A 20,039-nucleotide genomic window follows, 5' to 3' on the forward strand; every position below is an offset into this window, starting at 1 on the left:
GTAGCTCAGTTGGTTAACCATCTGCCTTCTGCTCAGGTCATGATCTCAGGGTCCCAGATGGAGCCCCACATTGGGCTTCCTTTTCAGTGGGAAGCCTGCTTCTCCCTCTGCCTGCTCTGTCTGCCCCTCCCCCCCTTGTGCTCTCTATCTCTGACAAATAAATAAATAAAATCTAAATAAAAAAAAAAACAAACCAAAAAACAGAAAGATATCACATTTATAGAAATAAAACAGTATACAATGAAGAAGGAGAAAAAGAAAACCAAAAAAGAGCTCCTATAGATAACAAATATGATCACCTAAATTGGGGGAGGTAGAGGATCAGCCAACTTTTTTTAATAAAGAGATACATGGCAAATACTGTAGGGTTACAGGATTTGAAGTCTCTAAACTTTGCCATTAATAAATGAAAGCATTCATAGATAATACATAAATGGGTGAGCATGAATAACTCAAGGAATTACAAAAGTTTAACTTATTTGCACCATTTGACCTAACAGCATCATTGTTAGATTTGGCTGTGCCATAATTTGCTGACACCTGTTCTAAATTTTTAATAAATAGATAAAGTATTGTAACATAAAGCTGAGGAAATCTCTTGAAAGTAAGACAAGAATATAAAGAGATGGAAAAATTGTAGAAAAAATGCAACAACAAAGAATCAATCCAGGAAATCCAAAATCTGTCCAATGAAAGTTCCAGAATAAGAGAGAGAGAACAAAGAAAATGGGGACCGATAATTAAAATAAAAGACAAAAATAAATTTTTACATAACCAAAGGACACAAGTTGCTGGATTTAAAAGGTCTATTGAATACTCAGCACAATGAATGATGAAAGCCCCAAATCAAAGTACACCCTTGTATAATTTCCAAATACCAGAGAAAATAAAGTATCACAAAATCTTCCAAAGATTATGCACAAAGGATTAGGAATCAGAATAGAACCTGGTTCTCAATGGCAAGAGTGGGTATGAGAAGATAGTAAACCAATGGCTAAAAGATTCTGAGGCAAAATGATTTCCAATTGTGATATATACATCCAATTTACTAATCAGTTAGGATAAACTAAAAAATTCAGACACAGAATTTTTATATCAAATGCATCTCAACAAAATCAGTGGTAAACTAAGAAAATTAATATATGGGATCCAGGAAAGGGGAGAATGGAGAAGGGGAATACTAGGTTAACAGCCATAATGAGATACAGCTCATATTAGATATTTGAGAAACAGAGTGCTGCAAAGGAAGGAAGGCTTTATCTGAAAGAACTATTTGGAAAAATTAAACACTTGAAAAATCTTTTAAAATATTGGGAATAACAACTCGCACTATATATGGGCAAAATCTAAGCAAATTTGAAAGACAGGGAGAGAGAGAAAATAGGGACGATTCTTAAATGCAAGGAAAATAAAAGGTTGAATGAGAATGGGGACATAATCCAGGACACCATTTAATCTGGCAGCATCATGGTTTACATGGTCATCTTTAATTAAGTACTATTTATTTAATACTATAGTAATAAGAAATAGGAAAGTGAGAGAGAATATATTAATCTTCAGTTAAAATAGCAAGAAATGAAAATATCAACAAAATTCAGAAATATTATAAGGAAAAAATGGTAGATAAAATAAAGTCACTGAACCCGAAAAGAGTAATTGAAGAAGCTGAGGAGAAGTAATATGGATATTTTCAGTACAAGTCTTTTCTCCTATTTGCTTCTCAAACTATGTACATAAAATTCAGTTCTCAATGATTCCTTAATATTTTCCATTTTCCGGTGACCTGTTAAATTTCAAGTACACTGAGAAAGCTAATACTCTAAACCCATTATCAGTTAATATCGTAGAATTCATTTGTTGCTAAATGGAAAAAATATCCAGAAAGAAGTGGGTCACTATAGGCATCCAGGATAAACTACTGGAGATGAGAGAAAATCACTACGAGGTAAAGAGGTACTTAGAAAAAAGTTATTTTGTGTGTGAATTTATTGTATGTGTGAAACTTGCTCAAATCATAGGCCTGCTGTGTGAGGATCTAATATACATGATGAAGATTGCAACAGTGTCTGCGTGGGTGGTATCACTTGTGATGGGGCAAATATTCCTGGTGTCAACTCTCTTCAGAAAACTGGGTCTATGAAAGCCAACTTGGTGTCAGATTCATATTGTGAGTTATATTTCTGTGTGTTCTTTTTGTGTGATCTCCTAAGTCTCTCTCTCTCTCTCTCTTTTTTTTTTTTTTCATTTCTTGAAATTTTGTTTAAACTTTCAGCTGTGCTGTTTGCTCCAAAAAAAAAGAACATGCCTTCTGTGGAGCTGGTGTGTTAAGGGAGGGGTGGGGGCCAGAAGCAGTGGCTGCCTGAAGGCATGGCAAAGAACGGTGGTGGTGATCAATGAAAATCCCAAAGAGAGAACAGAAAGTCACACTAGTTGCTTCCTACTTGCTCTCAAATTTGAAGTCCTAAGAAAGGGATTTTCTGACTTTTCTATCAAACTGTCACAACCCCATATCCTCTGTTATTTGTCTTCATACCACTATTTCTATTTGGCATTGCTCTGTGTGCCTATGGTGCTTATTTTTTATCATCTTATTAACTAGAAGGCAAGTCCTCTGATGGTAAGCACTTTTTCTTATTCACTGTTGTATTCTCAGCACAAAGAACAGCAGAAGAGCTTGGTAGATATTCATAGAATAAATAAATTCTCAATCCAGGACAGATAAAAAAATTTTACTATTATTAAGGACCTGTAGCATTTGCTTCCAGGGACTAAGTCAATTTCTGCCTGAGTCACAGTTTTGCCACATGGGGGCTCTGCTGTTAGTCTCAGGAGATTCCTAAGCATTCCCCACACTCTTAAGGGAACAAGTCTTCAATCGGGATTAATCATTGACAATACACAGAAGGTTTCTCCAGCCCAGTTTGAAAGAGTCCTCAAATAGTCTGATACATTTTACCATAATACAAGGACTCAGGCTCCTATTCCCTGCCACTATATTGCAAACCTATGCTGCGTTCCTCTTCTCTCAGAAGTTTCATATCTTTTAGGTCTATAGCATTAAATAAAAAATATCAGACTCACTGTTTCAAAAACAAAAATAAAACTAACCAGTAGGACATTATGGTTTTTAATCCAAATCCAGATTTCTATTATTTTTCCCCACCTGGTGGCTGGGGAATTTAATGCTTAATTAAATTAATCCTTAATGCTGATATATTTTCAAGAAGGAAGATTTTAAAACAAACTAGTGTACTCAATGGGAAGTATTATATACCATGCTTTAAAAATAAAATAGAAAATAGAAAATGCTATAGACTGAATGTTTGTGTGCCCCCTCCACATTCATATGTTGAAACCTAATCTCCAGTGTGATAGTATTTGGAGGTGGGGCTTTGGGGAGGTGATTAGGTCATAAAGGGTGAGCCCTCAAGAAGAGATAAATGCCCTTACAAAAGAGGCCCCTGAGAGATACCTTTCTCCTTATGTCATGTGAGGTTATAAAGAAAAGAGGGCATCCCTATGAACCAGGAAGCAGCCCCTCAACAGACGTAGAAACTGCTGGCTTATTGACCTTGGACTTCCCAGACTCCAGAACTGTGAGAAATAAATTTCTGTTATTTAAAAACCATCCAGTCTATGGTATTCTGTCAAACAACCTAAATGGGTCAGAACAGAATTTTTTGTCTTTAAAAATTCTTGTTACATCAGAATATATATGAAGCAAATATAGCAAAATGTTTATTATGATAGCATTTAAACAATACTAGCTTTATATTCAAAACACAGCCATACATGCAAAGTAGAACATCAAATATTAAGGTGAAAATTTGGTTAAGAGATGTTTATAGTTACTCTAAAACTCTTTCGTTTTACTGTAAGAAATTATAAGAAATTTGGGAATATATACACAGGACTATAAATTTTACAGTGTGCCTTACATTCTTACAAATTCCTTCGTGGAATTTTTTCTAAATGAAAAGCTAGAATACTGATTTTTCTTAATATCAATGACTATAAGTGACTTTTGATTTTTATTCTCTTGATAGGAATTTTTTGAGCATTTGTTAGAATACCTCAACATCAAAACAAAAATTAGGTTTGTTTAGCAAGGAACATCAAATAATTGTTTTTGCTGACTATGGGCAAGTGTGATGGAAGTATGAATAGAAATACTAGTAAATACGAAGATTAAACCAACATAGACTTGTGACACCTTAATATTAATTCCTATTCCCAAACTTGTCATTTGACCCATTACTGAATTTCTTGACAGTATAAATACCACAAAATAGATATACATTTCTTTTTCTAACTTCTAAGTCTCAATTTACTGAAAAGTTTGGGAAGCCATAGATTTCCTACTGAAAGTAAATAGATGTTGTATGTATCCGTTGGAGCTAGATATCCTGCTTAAATTAATAAATGGATACTTGATCAACATAGGTGTTATTAAAACTTACTCCTTGCAAGTTAAATGACACTGACACAAAGGGAAGCAATTAACCAATGCAGAGCATGAAACAAGATGAAGCCCAAATGACGTGGTATCTCTCAACAAATTAATGGCCTTGAAAAATTAAAGGGATTTCAGAAACATGAAAAAAATGCAATATCTGTGCTTTGCTTAAATCTTGACTACAAAGCAATTTTATGAACTTATTTTTTTTGTTAGGTGCAATAATGTTAGATGGTTAAACTAAAAGTCCCTATTGGTTAGAATTGCATACTAAATATATATGGGTATATGGGTAAAGTGCCATGATTTCTGAGATATGTTTTTAACATACTCCAAGAAAAAAAAGGGTGTGCGTGCGTGTGTGTGTGTATGTGTGTGTGTGTGAAAAAAGGGGCAGGGATAGATGAAAAAAAGTTAGCAAAATATTGATAATTGTTGAAGTTGAGGTTTATTATACTAGTTCCTCTACTTTTGTGTATGTTTTAAAATTTCCACTGAAAAAATGGAAAAAAAAATTTCCTCAAAACCATGTAGTCTTCTTAGTTTTCAGAAGTCTTCCACTAAGTGTTATTCTTTAAGAGTCTGTTATTTTTCCCTATTCCCAAATTTAGCTTAGGGCTACCTCTGAAGAAAGTAAGGTGAGTAATGCAATGAAACCTGAAAATATGGACTGGTGTGGTAGGAGTCAAGATGATGGAGGAATAGCAGAGTGAGATAATATCAGGTCACAGGAGTTCAGCTAAGATATTTATGAAACCATTCCAAACACCGACAAACCCAACAGGAGATAGAAGAAGAGCAGCAATTCTTTCAGAAAATCGACCACTTTCTGAAAGGTAGATGTGCGGAGAAGTGAATCTAAAGCGATGGGAATATAGACAGCAGGGGGAGGGGCCAAGCAACGGAGCACAAAATTCAAACTTTTAAAGTCTGCTCCACTGAGGGACATCACTCCAGAGGGCAAGTGGGGGTGGAGCCCTCGCAGGGACAATGTAGTCTCAGGTCCCATGGGGTCAAGAAGGATTGGGGGTGTCTGAGTGTAGCAGAGCTCACAGGTATCAGAGCAGGGAAACTGGCTATAGAGATGGAGCCAAGGAGTGAGCTCTCACCTCAGGGTTACCTTAAACTGTGATCTGCAGCACATTCAGGCCATAGCTTTTTGAGCAGGGACCCCACAAGTGGCAGATCCGGGGAGACTCACCTTCCTTCTCTGTAGGCAGGCATCTGCTGGGTTTGGAAACTCCAAATGGGGCTGTGTGCCAGAGACGGAGGTGCTCGGTCACAGGCCAGGTGAGCTCGGAATGCGGCCAGAGACCAGGGAGACGGGAGTGATTGAGCACTTTTCCCTGAGGGTGCACTGAGGATTGGGGCCCCCAGCTCTTGGCTCTTCCAGGCTGGAGACTGAGGCCACCATTTACATTCCCGTCCTCCAGACCTCTACTGGAAAGGGAGGGAACAAAAGCTCCTGACAGCTAACCCAAGCAGATTACTCAGCCCGGCCCCTGGCAAGGGCAGCACAATTCTGCCTTGGGCATAGACATTTGAGAATCACTACAACAGGCCCCTCCCCAGAAGATCAGCAAGAACATCCAGCTAAGGCCAAGCTCACAATCAAGGAGAACAGTGGAATTACAGAGCAGGGGAAAGCAAAGTATGGAATTCATGGCTTTCTCCCCACAATTCTTTAGTCTTGCAAAGTTAATTAATTTTTCTAATTTTATTTTTTTCTTACTCTAATTTTTTTAACTTTTCCTCTTTCTTATTTTAACATTTTTTAACTAGTTTATTTTAACAATACCTTTCTAAAAAATATTTATAAACCTTCATTATTATATTCATATTTTATCCTTCATTGTATTTAACCTTATTTTTTGTATACATAAAGGGTTTTCTTATTCTAAAAAATTTTGGGATACAATTTCTTCTAATAGATCAAAATATACCCTAAATCTAACACAGGGCTTTGTCCAAGTCTCCAGCCTGAGCACATTCTCTTCCCAACAACCCTTTTTTTCCCCTCCTTTCTTTTTCCAACCAACTTATCTTATCAATTCCTTTTTTAGAATTTTATTTTAAATTTTCATCCTTACAGTCATATTCCATCCCTTCATCATGTTTACCCTTATTTTAGTGAGAGGTACTTTCTTCTAAGAGACCAAAATACACCCAATATCAAGTGAGTGGCTCTGTACTATTCACCAGTCTATTATATATACTTTTTTAATTTTTAAAAATTCAATTTGGGGTCTCTTCTAATTTGGTGAGTATATATTTTTCTGGGATCTTTGCCACCTTTTCAGTATTTTATTCTCTCATTCATATATTCTTATCTGGATAAAACGACAAGGTGGAAAAACTCACCACAAAAAAAAAAAAAAAAGAACAAGAGGCAGTACCAAAGGCCAGGCCTAATCAATACAGACATGGGTAATATGTCAGATCTAGACTTCAAAATGACGATTCTCAAGGTGCTAACTGGGCTCCAAAAAGGCATGAAAGATATTAGAGAAACCTGTCTGGAGAAATAAAAGCCCTTTCTGGAGAAATAAAAGAACTAAAATCTAACCAAGCTGAAATCAAAAAAGCTATTGATGAGGTGTAAAAAAAAAAAAAAAAAATGAAGGCTCTTACTCCTAAGAAAAATGAAACAGAAGAGAGAATTAGTGATATAGAAGACCAAATGATGGAGAATAAAGAAGCTGAGCAAAAGAGAGACAAACAACTACTGGTCCACGAGAGGAGAAGTAGAGAGATTAGTGATACCATAAGACAAAACAATATTAGAATAAGTGGGATTCCAGAAAGAAGAAGGAGAGAGAGGGGCAGATGGTATATTGGAGCAAATTATAATAGATAATTTCCCTAATACAGCAAAGGGAACAAGCATCAAAATCCAGAAGGCACAGAGAATCCCCCTCAAAATCAATAAAAATATGTCCATACCCTGTCATCTAATAGTAAAACTTACAAGTCTTAGTAACAAAGAGAAAATCCTGAAAGCAGCCCAGGACAGGAAGTCTGTAACATACAATGGTAAAAATATTAGATTGGCAGCAGACTTATCCACAAAGACCTGGCAGGCCAGAAAGAACTGGCATGATATATTCAGAGCACTAAATGAGAAAAACATGCAGCCAAGAATACTATATCCAGCTAGGCTGTCACTGAAAATAGAAGGAGAGATTAAAAGCTTTCAGGACAAACAAAACTAAAGAATTTGTAAACCCCAAACCAGCCCTACAGGAAATATTGAAAGGGGTCCTCTAAGCAAAGAGAGAGCCTAAATGTGACATAGACCAGAAAGGAACAGAGATAATACACAGTAACAATCACCTTTCAGGCAATACAATGGCACTAAATTCATACCTTTCAATAGTTACCCTGAATGTAAATGGGCTAAATGCCCCAATCAAAAGACAGAGGGTATCAGAATGGATTAGAAAACAAGACCCATCAATATGCTATCTACAAGAAACTTATTTTAGACCCAAAGACACTTCCAGATTTAAAGCGAGTGGGTAGAAAACAAGTGACCATGCTAATGGACATAAACAAAACAAAACAAAACAAACAAACAAAAAAAACCTGGGGTGGTAATCCTTATATCAAACAAATTAGATATTAAGCCAAAGATTATAATAAGACATGAGGAGGGACACTATATCATACTCAAAGGGTCTGTCCAACAGGAAGATCTAACAATTTTAAATATCTATGTCCCTAACGTGAGAACAGCCAACTGTATGAACCAATTAATAAAAAAAATCAAAGAAACACATCGACAATAATACAATAATAGTAGGGGACTTCAACTACTCCCTTCACTGAAATGAACAGATCATCCAAGCAAAAGATCAACAAGGAAATAAAGGCCTTAAATGGCACAGTGGACCAGATGGACATCACACATGTATTCAGAGCATTCCATCCCAAAGCAACAGAATACACATTATTCTCTAGTGCACACAGAATATTCTCCAGAATAGATCACATCCTGGGTCACAAATCAGGTCTCAACCAGTACCAAAAGACTAGGATCATTCCCTGTATATTTTCAGACCACAATGCTGTGAAGCTAGAATTCAATCACAAGAGGAAAGTTGGAAAGAACCCAAATACATGAAGGCTAAAGAGCATCCTACTAAAGAATGAATGGGTCAACCAGAAAATTAAAGAAGAATTAAAAAAATTCATGGAAATGAATGATAATGAAAACACAATAGTTCAAAATCTGTGGGACACAGCAAAGGCAGTCCTGAGAGGAAAATATGTAACTATACAAGAAACAAGAAAGGTCTCAACCTAACCCTACACCTAAAGGAGCTGAAGAAAGAACAGCAAATAAAGCCTAAACCCAGCAGGAGAAGAGAAATAATAAAGTTCAGAGGAGAAATCAATGAAATAGAAACCAAAAAAACTAGTAGAACAAATCAATGAAACTAGGAGCTGTATAGTATTTATATACACCACCAACAAGACAGAAGAAAGAGAAATTAAGGAGTCAATCCCATTTACAATTGCACTCAAAACTGTAAGATACCTAGAAATAAACCTAACCAAGGAGGCAAAGAATCTCTACTCAGAAAACTATAAAGTACTCAGGAAAGAAACTGAGGAAGACAGAAAGAAATGGAAAAACATTCCATGCTCATTGACTGGGAGAACAAATATTGTAAAAATGTCTATGCTACCTAAAGCAATCTACACGTTTAATGCAATCCCTATCAAAATACCATCAACTTCTTTTCAAAGAAACGGAAAAAATAATCCTAAAATTTATATGGAACCAGAAAAGACATCATATAGCCAGAGGAATGTTGAAAAAGAAATCCAAAGTTGGTGGAATCACAACTCTGGACTTTAAGCTCTATTACAATGGTGTCATCATTAAGACAGTATGGTACTGGCACAAAAACAGACATATAGATCAATGGAATGGAATAGAGAGCCCAGAAATAGACCCTCAAATCTATGATCAATTAGTCTTTGACAAAGCAGGAAAGAATGTCCAATGGAAAAAAAGACAGTCTCTTCAAAAAATGGTATTGGTATAATTGGACAGCCACATACAGAAAAATGAAACCAGACCATTTCCTTACAACACACACACACAAAATAGACTTAAAATGGATGAAAAACCCCAATGTGAGATAGGAATCCATAAAAATCCTTGAGGAGAACAGAGGCAGCAAATTCTTCGACCTCAGCCGCAGCAACTTCTTCCTAGAAACATCGCCCAAGGCAAGGGAAGCAAGGGCAAAATTGAATTATTGGGACTTCATCAAGATCAAAAGCTTTTTCACAGCAAAGGAAACAGTCAACAAAACCCAAAGACAACAACAGAATGAGAGAAGATATTTGCAAATGACATATCAAATAAAGGTCTAGTATCCAAATCTATAAAGAACTTATCAAACTCAACACCAAAGAACAAATAATCTAATCAAGAAAAGGGCCAGGACATAAACAGACATTTCTGCAAGAAGATATCCACATGGCCAACAGACTCATGAAAAAGTGCTCCACATCACTCGGCATCAGGGAAATACAAATCAAAACCACAATGAGATACCATCTCACACCAGTCAGAACAGCTTAAATTAACAAGTCAGGAAATGACAGATGCTGTTGAGGATGTGGAGAAAGGGGAACCTTCCTACACTGTTGGTGGGAATGCAAGCTGGTGTAGCCACTTTGGAAAACAGCATGGAGGATCCTCAAAAAGTTGAAAATAGAGCTACCCTACAACCTAGCAATCACACTACTGGGTATTTACCCTAAAAATACAAAGGTAGTGATCCGAAGGGACACGTGTACCCAAATGTTTATAGCAGCAATGTCCACAATAGCCAAACTGTGGAAAGAACCTAGATGTCCATCAACAGATGAATAAGAAGATGTGATATATATATACACACATCATATATATGTGTACACACACACACACACACACACACACACACAATGGAATACTATGCAGCCATCAAAAGAAATGAAATCTTGCCATTTGCAATGACATGGATGGAACTAGAGGGTATTATGCTGAGCGAAATAAGTCAATCAGAGAAAGACAATTATCCTATGATCTCCCTGATATGAGGAATTTGAGAGGCAAAGTGGGAGGTTTGGAGGGTAGGGAAGGGAAAAAATGAAATAAGATTGGATCAGGAGGGAGACAAACTATAAGAAACTCTTAATCTCACAAAACAAACAGGGTTGCCGGGGGAAGTGGGGGAGGGAGAGGGTGGTTGGGTTATGGACAGTGGGGAGAGTATGTGCTATGGTGAGTCCTGGGAGTGTGTAAGCCTGACAATTCACAGACCTGTACCTCTTGGGCAAATAATACATTATATGTTAATTTTTTTAAAAAAGGTAGAAAAAAAATATGGATTGGTGTTACAATATAAATGTACCTTCAAGTGAGGGAGAGGACATGTGCTAGATAACCCTCTAATGTCTCACTCATTTTGAATTTGCTTCATTTCAGAAACACATTGAGAGACCACTTTAATGGTCAGATCTGGAACTTTCTTTATCCATTTATTTAAGTCAAGGATGCTCACTCATAACCATATGTGACCAAACACGGTTTTTAATAGAGCCCTTGAAGCAAGCAGATGGAAACTAAGGTTATTTCAGAGACATGTTAATGCTCTTATGAAAGATCAGGATATAATTACAAATGTATAAGTGCATATGTGTATTCTAAGAGCTAGAAATAAAGAAACTCCTATTCATAGCTGTAGGGAACTCTGTTAGCATTCGGACAACTCTACCACATGATAGGGTATTTCATCAAAAAGGTTAGGCTTTTTACAATATCTAGATCAATTGGGGCACCTGGGTGGCTCAGTTGGTTAAGGTCTGCCTTGGGCTCAGGCCACGATCCTGGGGTCCTGGGATGGAGCCCCACAGCTGGCTTTCTGCTCAATGGGAACTCTGCTTCTCCCTTGCTTGCTCTCCCTATATCCCTCCCCACTGCTCATTCTCTCTCTTTCTCAAATAAATAAATCTTCCCCAAAAATGCATATACTGGTGAAAGCACTTTGTGAGGTAGAATACAGAATGTCAAAAATGTATGCTGTATAATAAATGGTTGTGATATTAAAAGTGTAGTAGAAAGATAATACTGAAGAATTTTTTTTATTTATTGGTAAAGCCTGACTCCACTCTTGGTCTTATTAGTGTCCTTGATAGATGTTTGTTGCAGTATATGCGCATGACCAGAGACCCTAGACAGAATTAAAGAAAATTCATTTTCTCATAGGTACTCTGATTCCAGAAACATTTTATACAACTTTATAGTCTCCAAAGTATTTACCCATAAATTATGGAAATTGATCCTATACAAAAGCCTTAGAAATTCATAACAGAGGTATTATGTGTCCCATTTTGCAGATAAGCAACTGAAACCCTGAGAAGTTTAGCCAGAATTAGTTCCAAATTCCAAATGTTAATTGACATACACAGTAAAAAACATATATCATTCTCTAAATTATTTTAGAAGGGCATTTTGGATGCACTGAATTTATTTTCTAGTATACTTAGTCCAAATGGTCCCAAATCTGATCTTTATGTAATTTTCAGTTTTCACCAAATCTTTTGGTTCTGTTGCCTTCCAAAGCCATATGCAAAGACATTGTCTTTGTCTAGGTTATCTGAATAAAAATCCGTGTTGCTGTTGTTCAGGGGCTAATTTTGCTAAACATTTCATAAAATATTTTAAAATACATCATGGTCCTTTGTATTTTGAAATACCTTAGATGATGGGAGCTAATATCAAGATGTTTTCAAAAATTAGAGTCTCACAAAATTGAAGAGAAGTGATAGCCAAATTTAAAGTTAACTCAAATGTGCTGACTCTTTTTTTGGTGTTTCCAACGTTTATTTATAAATTACTCTGGAGAATTGTTGATCCTATTCTCAAAACTTGACCCAAAGAAGCAGCTAATAGCTTCACCATCCCTCTAGTTGCTCAATTTATAAAATAGGAATCATCTTTGATTTCTTTATCTCATACCTCCACTCCTAATCCATTAGAAAACTCATGTTGGTTTTACCTAAACATATATCCAAAAACTAACCAATTCTTATCACTTTCAAGTGATGGCCCAAGTTACCATCATCTCTCTCCTGGATCGGTACAAAGGCCTTATTGATCTCCCTGCTTTTATTCTTATTTATATAATATAATATATATTACATAATATATTTATAAATCAAACTTAATTTTGAGTTTATTCCTATAAGAGAGTGTGACTTATCCTTTCAATAGGTAACTTGATCATATCTTTAGTTTGCACAAAATATTGAGTTGGTCCCCAGTTTTCTCCAGAAGAAAGCCAAAATTTTTACAATGGCATATGAAGCCCTCCGTGACCCAGTACCTAATACCTCTCTGAATTCATCTTTAATTCCTCTACTCTAGGTCTCTATAGTCTAAACAGATTGGTCCGTTTGCAATTCATTGTACATATGATTTCCCAATTGAGGGCCTTCAGACTAGCCAGTCCCTTTATATATTTAAGGTTAACAACCTCATCTCCTTCCAGGTTTTGCTCAAGCCACTTTCTTAGTGGCCCTAACCATCCCAACATTTAATATTACAAGAAACAGACTCTTAACTATAGAGTACAAACTGATGGTTACCAGAGGGGAGGGGGGTGGAGGGGATGGGTTAAATAGGTGATGGGGATAAGGAATGCACTTCTGTTGAGCATAGGGAGTTTCACGTAAGTATTGATTCACTAAATTCTATACCTGAAACTAATATTACAGTGTATGTCAACTAACTGGAATTTAAATAAAAACTTTTAAAAAATTCAAATTACAATTTACCTCACCTCTTACACTCTCAATCTTCCCTATTCTCAATTTTCTTTTCTCTATGGTACCTACTACCTAAAAATATACTATTTATGTGGGTGGGGGTGTCTGTCCATGTCTCCCCTTTAGAATATAAGCTTAGATCTTTGTTTTGTACACTGACATATTCCAAGTGTCTGGAACAGTACCTAGTACATAGCAGGTACCCAAACAATGTATTTGTTAAATGAATGAAATCCCTGAGGCCAACCTACTGTTAATATATCAGTACATCTTCCTTAGGCCCTGATTTCCTAAGTTTTTTTGGCAATTCAATTTCATAGTGGACACAAGTTGAGCAATATACACTTAGAATTTGTTTACCTAATTGAAGCAAAATATGCACAGCTATTTGAAGTACTATACGTACAGTTTTTAAAAGGCTTTAGATGCATGACTACATTTTATAATTGTATAAATCATTAAGGCCATAGTTTCATTGGGATGATTTAACTTGTCAGGTAGTTTATGGTTTGTTCTGTATGTGGTGGTAAGTGCAAAAGAATTTAAACACATAATGCAGTATAATTTTGGTTCTATTGAAAGGCAAATCAGAACTAATCTTCTTGCTATAGTCAACAAGTAAAAGGAGGATAAACTTTTTAAAAGTACAACAAGAGACTGCTAAAATATTTTAGGAGATAAATGTTTTTTTATTTTTTTCTTTCATTTGAAAGGAAAAGACTATGTCTTTGAGCTAATTTCTGCAGTCTCAAGTATTCAGTCTGCTTTGAATTGTATTATTTTATTTTTGGGTTTTTCTACTAGCCCTATGAATGGTCTCCCTGCTTCAGGCACTTCATTACACTGACCCCAGACAGATCTGGTGGTGATGCCAGCTTAAGGGCTAGTGCCAAGGTCGGGGCCACACAGAATCCCTGGAGTCAGACCCAGTCCAAGAATGGCTATACATTACTATTGAGGAAGAAACCAATGATTCATGTTGAGAGGAAATATCATTCACGAGACTGACTGTGAAGGTGAGGATGGAGTCGGATCTATGGAGCAAGAAGAGGTCAGAAGCCAAGGTATCAGAAAAATGACTGAAACCTAAGAACAAGGTGTGAAACACAGAAAAGAATGTGATTCACCATAAATAATCCAAGATTTCTCCCAGGAAAAGCAGAGTGAGAGAATTACATTTTCAGTGGGCTCATCTGTGTTCTTGCCACCAGGGAATGAAGGATAAAGAAGCAGCATGAAATTGACGGGGTCTCCAACCATGGTAGAGTAGCCCTCAGCAGCTGTTAGGCAAAACAGACATCTCAAAATCTATTTTCCATGAAGAAGCAAGGAGAGTAAGGAGAAAAATCAGAGGTTCTCAAGCAATAGAGATATGAGATAGACATTATAAATATGATTTCCTCTAGTACTTTTTAATAGATACAAGTTGCCAAGTCCCATTTGGGATGTTAGATGATTAAAGTTGTAACATGTCAAAGGAAATATTCAAAAGTATATTTACTCTTCTTATGAAATTTATGATTTAACTATCAAGATGAGATGTTTACATAAAAGGTAGAGATCACTTGCTGACCTAAATGTTGCCATTTTCTAGTTTCTTGCCTTTTACACACTTTATTTAAGAACACTTCCTTCAAAATTGTATCCAATATCATTGGCTCAGGAACACTGCAGAGATCAATCTCATGTGCACAAGACTAGTATTACATAACCACTTTGTTCCCCACCAAATGTACTTATGATAAAAATGTATTTATTCAATAACAGCATCTATTATGTGTCAAGTTCTCTTCTAGGTATTACAGAAACTGAAGTAGACAAAACACTATCTTTGTCCTCATGGAACCTACATCACAATATCATAAACTTTCATATCCTCTCTTCCAACTAGAAGAAAATTTGTTATTTTTAATCACTTCCTTAAAGTGCATTTCTTAAAATTACTTGTCCATCAGTCTGTTGATAAGTGCAGCCTCTACCATCCCACGAATCAGAGTCTTGAGGGAAAGACTGAGAAATTTATGTTTAACTAGCTCTCTGGAGGCTTTACATGCATTAATAGCAAGGATAATTTGGGAGGAACCACTGCCCTTTTCATAGCATACTATCAGAGGAATTGGTGATTCTCATGGTACTATTTCTGTGGGACCCTTTTGATTGTCATGACTAACAACTACCCAACTTCTCATCCTTAGAGAATGTGAAAGCTCTCTGGGGCATTCCACAGCCAATTCACCTGACAAAGACTGACAAGGCAAACTTTTAAGGTGCACTATTTATCTTTAAACAAAATGATTTTCTCTATGGGACAGATGTTACCATATTCTGCTTTAGGAAGAAAGAATTAAACATTAATTACTAGTTATGGGCCATAGAACCAAAAGATTCATTTTAAAGATAAAACTGAGATGATAGAGATTTAAAAAGCTCTCTTATTAAAAGAAGGTAAGACTGAGTGAATCCTAGAAATCCATTGTGAATAACATAAAAATGTTCGTTGAAAAGGCTCTTTGTGAGTTAATGATAGTTGGTACAGTCAATATTCAATACTAAACAATAAGCAATGACAGCAAATACATTAAAGTTGATATTCAAATAACAGCTAACACACATTTATTATGTGCTACACACTATTCGAAATACTTTACAGATATTAAGTTGACAATTCTCAAACCCTCTATGAAATGTTTTTTGTTACCATACCTATTTTGTAGAAGAGAAAATGAGGCATAGAGAAGATAAGTAACCTATTCAAGTTTACATAGCTGACAATTTGTATGTAGCCAGGATTTAATCCTAGGTTCAAAAATCCATGCTCTTAATCACTAGACTAAACTGCTTCTTATTAGTTTTTATAATACTTCTTTCAAAGAATCATACCAAAGTTTATACAAACCTAGGAAGCAAGATTGATTAACTGATTGACTGATATTACAACTTCCTTGATTCAATGTCCTAATCAGGCTAATTTTCACTTGACTCACTTTCAGATGAAGATAACACTGTTGCTGAAGACCATCTAGTGGTTAGAGGTCCAAGCGAAAGAGAGAGATGGATTTGCATCTCAGCTCTGCCATTTACTTGCTGCATGAATGTCAAGTTACCTTGCCAAGCCTCAGTTTCCTCATCTTTAAAATGAAACTTATAAAGGGACGTACATCATAATATTGTTTAAAGATAAAACAAGATTGCTCATTTAAAACACTTAGGAAGTGCTCAATAAATATTATTAGTGCAATAAATAGCAGCCGCATCAATAAACTGAACCAAATGATCTCTTGATTCTTCCACTCGCACTAAAAATGGTTTATTTCTCTTCTAATTAAAAACAAATGACAGAACCAAAACAACAAACCAAGCCATAAGCCATTAAGCCAATTATGTCTTTTGTAGAAAACCAGAAAAGCTATTGGACACATCAATTTATATGTCATTAGTTATCCCCACTATTCCAAAATGTATCATCTATCTTAGCATCCTGAGACACCTTCCGTAATATAATCACTGTGACTCCAAGAGGTCAAATGGGCAGGCAGTTAATGCTTCTCTGTGAAAAGCTCAATAAGTCATTTTATAAATTTCAGTCCAAAGCCTACGTTGGGGTTAAGAAAAATTGACATTCGGTCTGTGAACTTAATGTCAAGCTCCAGAAAAAACTCTAGGCAGTACATGTTTAGCGATTAAGTGGACGCAGACAATAAAGACATTGCCAAATTGTAAAACAAGACTTGGAAATTACAGAAAATGTTGCTAGTTATTGATTACGGTGACCATTCAGTTCCCATTGAGCCACCCAAAAGAATCATTCATTTTCCAGCAGAGAGCCTGCTCATTTGCAAGATAAAAGAGAGACATTTCTGCACATGCCCATAATGTTCTTCACCACTGGGGGCAGCTTTACATAAGACTGCATTCACTGAAACCAAAGCAACAGTCCGAGCAGCTTTCAGAATGACAGTCTGCAGAAGTGAGCTGAGCGTGTGTGCGGTACGGGGCTCTCCTGCCTCCTGGGCTCCAACGCAGCTTTGTGGCTGAAGTGGGTGCTCACCACCAGAAATGCTGGGCTATGGAATACAGATGTGGCAGCTCAGGTAGCCCCACGTTGCCTGGAGGAATACATCATGCTTTCCGATAAGAAGAAATTGTAGAAGCCAGTTTTTTTTTTTTTTTAACGTCCCCCCCCACAAAAAAAAAAACAAACCTGTAAAGATGCAAAAACGTAATATCCATGAAGATCCTATTACCTAGGAAGATTTTTTTGATGTTTTGCTACAAATGCGGTGCTGGAATTTATTTGTTCTTGGAGTGTTCTGCGTGGCTGGCAAAGAATAATGTTCCAAAATCGGTCCATCTCCCAAGGGGTCCAATTTTTCTTCCTGGGTGTCAGCGAGCCCTGACTCACAGTGCAGCTGACAGGGGCTGTCATGCAAGTGGCCCCTTAAGCCAAAGCAAAAGACCTAAGGACGACCTTTGAACAATACAAAGGATGGGTATGTTTTGTCATTTTTCTTCTTTCCTTCTTAAAAAAAAAAAAAAAAAAAAAAGACAAAAAACAAAAACAAAACCCTCTAGTTTGTGTTGTAATTCTGCCTTAAATATTTTAGAGATTACCTTTCTGTGCTTAATACTATAAATTCAATTGCTTAGTGGACACGTTTCTTTGCTTAACTATTTAGAAAAAAAAAAAAAACCTAAAGACAATTCTCTTTAAATGTCAAGGAGGTGATATTTGGTATTAAATGTTGTTTATCTAGATTTAATTTTTTTTTTAAAAAAAGAAAATACATGTCTATTTTTGCTTGGTTAAAAATAAATGAATTCCTTTTTGGGGGGATAACTTTTCTAAGTTGTTTTTATTTCCAGGTTTCAATGTAATTAGGCTACTGAGCGGATCAGCTGTAGCACTGGTTATAGCCCCCACTGTCTTACTGACAATGCTTTCTTCTGCCGAACGAGGATGCCCTAAGGGCTGTAGGTGTGAAGGCAAAATGGTATATTGTGAATCTCAGAAATTACAGGAGATACCCTCAAGTATATCTGCTGGTTGCTTAGGTTTGTCCCTTCGCTATAACAGCCTACAAAAACTTAAGTATAATCAATTTAAAGGGCTCAACCAGCTCACCTGGCTGTACCTTGACCATAATCATATCAGCAATATTGATGAGAATGCTTTTAATGGAATACGCAGACTCAAAGAGTTGATTCTGAGTTCCAACAGAATCTCCTATTTTCTCAACAATACCTTCAGACCTGTGACAAATTTACGGAACTTGGATCTGTCCTATAATCAGCTGCATTCTCTGGGATCTGAACAGTTTCGGGGCTTGCGGAAGCTGCTGAGTTTACATCTACGGTCTAACTCCCTGAGAACCATCCCCGTGCGAATATTCCAAGACTGCCGCAATCTGGAACTTTTGGACCTGGGATATAACCGGATCCGAAGTTTAGCCAGGAATGTCTTTGCTGGCATGATCAGACTCAAAGAACTTCACCTGGAGCACAATCAATTTTCTAAGCTCAACCTGGCCCTTTTTCCAAGGTTGGTGAGCCTTCAGAACCTTTACTTGCAGTGGAATAAAATCAGTGTCATAGGACAGACCATGTCCTGGACCTGGAGCTCATTACAAAGGCTTGATTTATCAGGCAATGAGATTGAAGCTTTTAGTGGACCTAGTGTTTTCCAGTGTGTCCCAAATCTGCAGCGCCTCAACCTGGATTCCAATAAGCTTACATTTATTGGTCAAGAGATTTTGGATTCTTGGATATCTCTCAATGACATCAGTCTTGCCGGGAATATATGGGAATGCAGCAGAAATATCTGTTCCCTGGTAAACTGGCTGAAAAGTTTTAAAGGTCTGAGGGAGAATACAATTATCTGTGCCAGTCCCAAAGAGCTGCAAGGAGTAAACGTGATCGATGCCGTGAAGAACTACAGCATCTGTGGCAAAAGTACCACGGAGAGGTTTGATCTGGCCAGGGCTCTCCCCAAGCCGACATTTAAGCCTAAGCTTCCCCGGCCGAAGCATGAGAGCAAGCCCCCTCTGCCCCCCACGGTGGGAGCCACGGAGCCCGGCCCCGAGACCGATGCTGACACCGAGCACATCTCTTTCCATAAAATCATCGCAGGGAGCGTGGCCCTTTTCCTGTCCGTGCTCGTCATCCTGCTCGTTATCTACGTGTCATGGAAGCGGTACCCTGCGAGCATGAAGCAGCTACAGCAGCGCTCCCTCATGCGAAGGCACAGGAAAAAGAAAAGACAGTCCCTAAAGCAAATGACTCCCAGCACCCAGGAATTTTATGTAGATTATAAACCCACCAACACGGAGACCAGCGAGATGCTGCTGAATGGGACGGGACCCTGCACCTATAACAAATCAGGCTCCAGGGAGTGTGAGGTATGAACCGTTGTGATAAAAGCGCTCTTAAAAGCTGGGAAATAAGTGGTGCTTTATTGAACTCTGGTGACTATAAAGGGAACGTGATGCCCCCTCCCATTCCCTCTCCCTCTCACTTTGCAGGCAAGGTCCTTCCCTGTCCGTTTCAGCACATTCATAATACTGGTCATTTTCCTCTCCTACATAATCAGTCCATTGAAATTTAAATACCACAATCAATGCAAAGCTCAAACTCTGGTTTAATATAATGCCTATTGTATAAGAGTCTTAACTGATTGCATTAATATCTCACTTGTTTTAAGATAAAACTCACTTTCCCATAAGTAATCCCCCACAGCTGCTGTTATTTCTCTTCTGGT

At 37.1% G+C, this 20,039-nt stretch overlaps 2 protein-coding genes across 5 annotated transcripts in view; one reads left to right on the top strand and one right to left on the bottom strand.

The window, feature by feature from the left end:
- CTNNA3 (catenin alpha 3) overlaps positions 1 to 20,039 on the bottom strand; it is a 1,797,739-nt gene that overhangs the window by 1,010,607 nt on the left and 767,093 nt on the right. The window lies entirely within an intron of this gene.
- Positions 17,190 to 20,039, top strand: part of LRRTM3 (leucine rich repeat transmembrane neuronal 3) — a 166,233-nt gene continuing 163,383 nt past the window's right edge. The window contains exons 1-2 of one of the 2 annotated variants that reach the window (XM_032312385.1): positions 17,190 to 17,775; positions 18,149 to 19,680. In XM_032312385.1, coding sequence (XP_032168276.1) covers positions 17,772 to 17,775; positions 18,149 to 19,680 — 1,536 coding nt within the window. In that variant the 5' untranslated portion in view covers positions 17,190 to 17,771. Of the gene's footprint in view, positions 17,776 to 18,148; positions 19,690 to 20,039 lie in introns of both variants that reach the window. The other variant, XM_032312386.1, reaches the window with a different exon arrangement.

Source organism: Mustela erminea, chromosome 14, assembly GCF_009829155.1.
Source record: "Mustela erminea isolate mMusErm1 chromosome 14, mMusErm1.Pri, whole genome shotgun sequence".
NCBI lineage: Eukaryota > Metazoa > Chordata > Mammalia > Carnivora > Mustelidae > Mustela > Mustela erminea.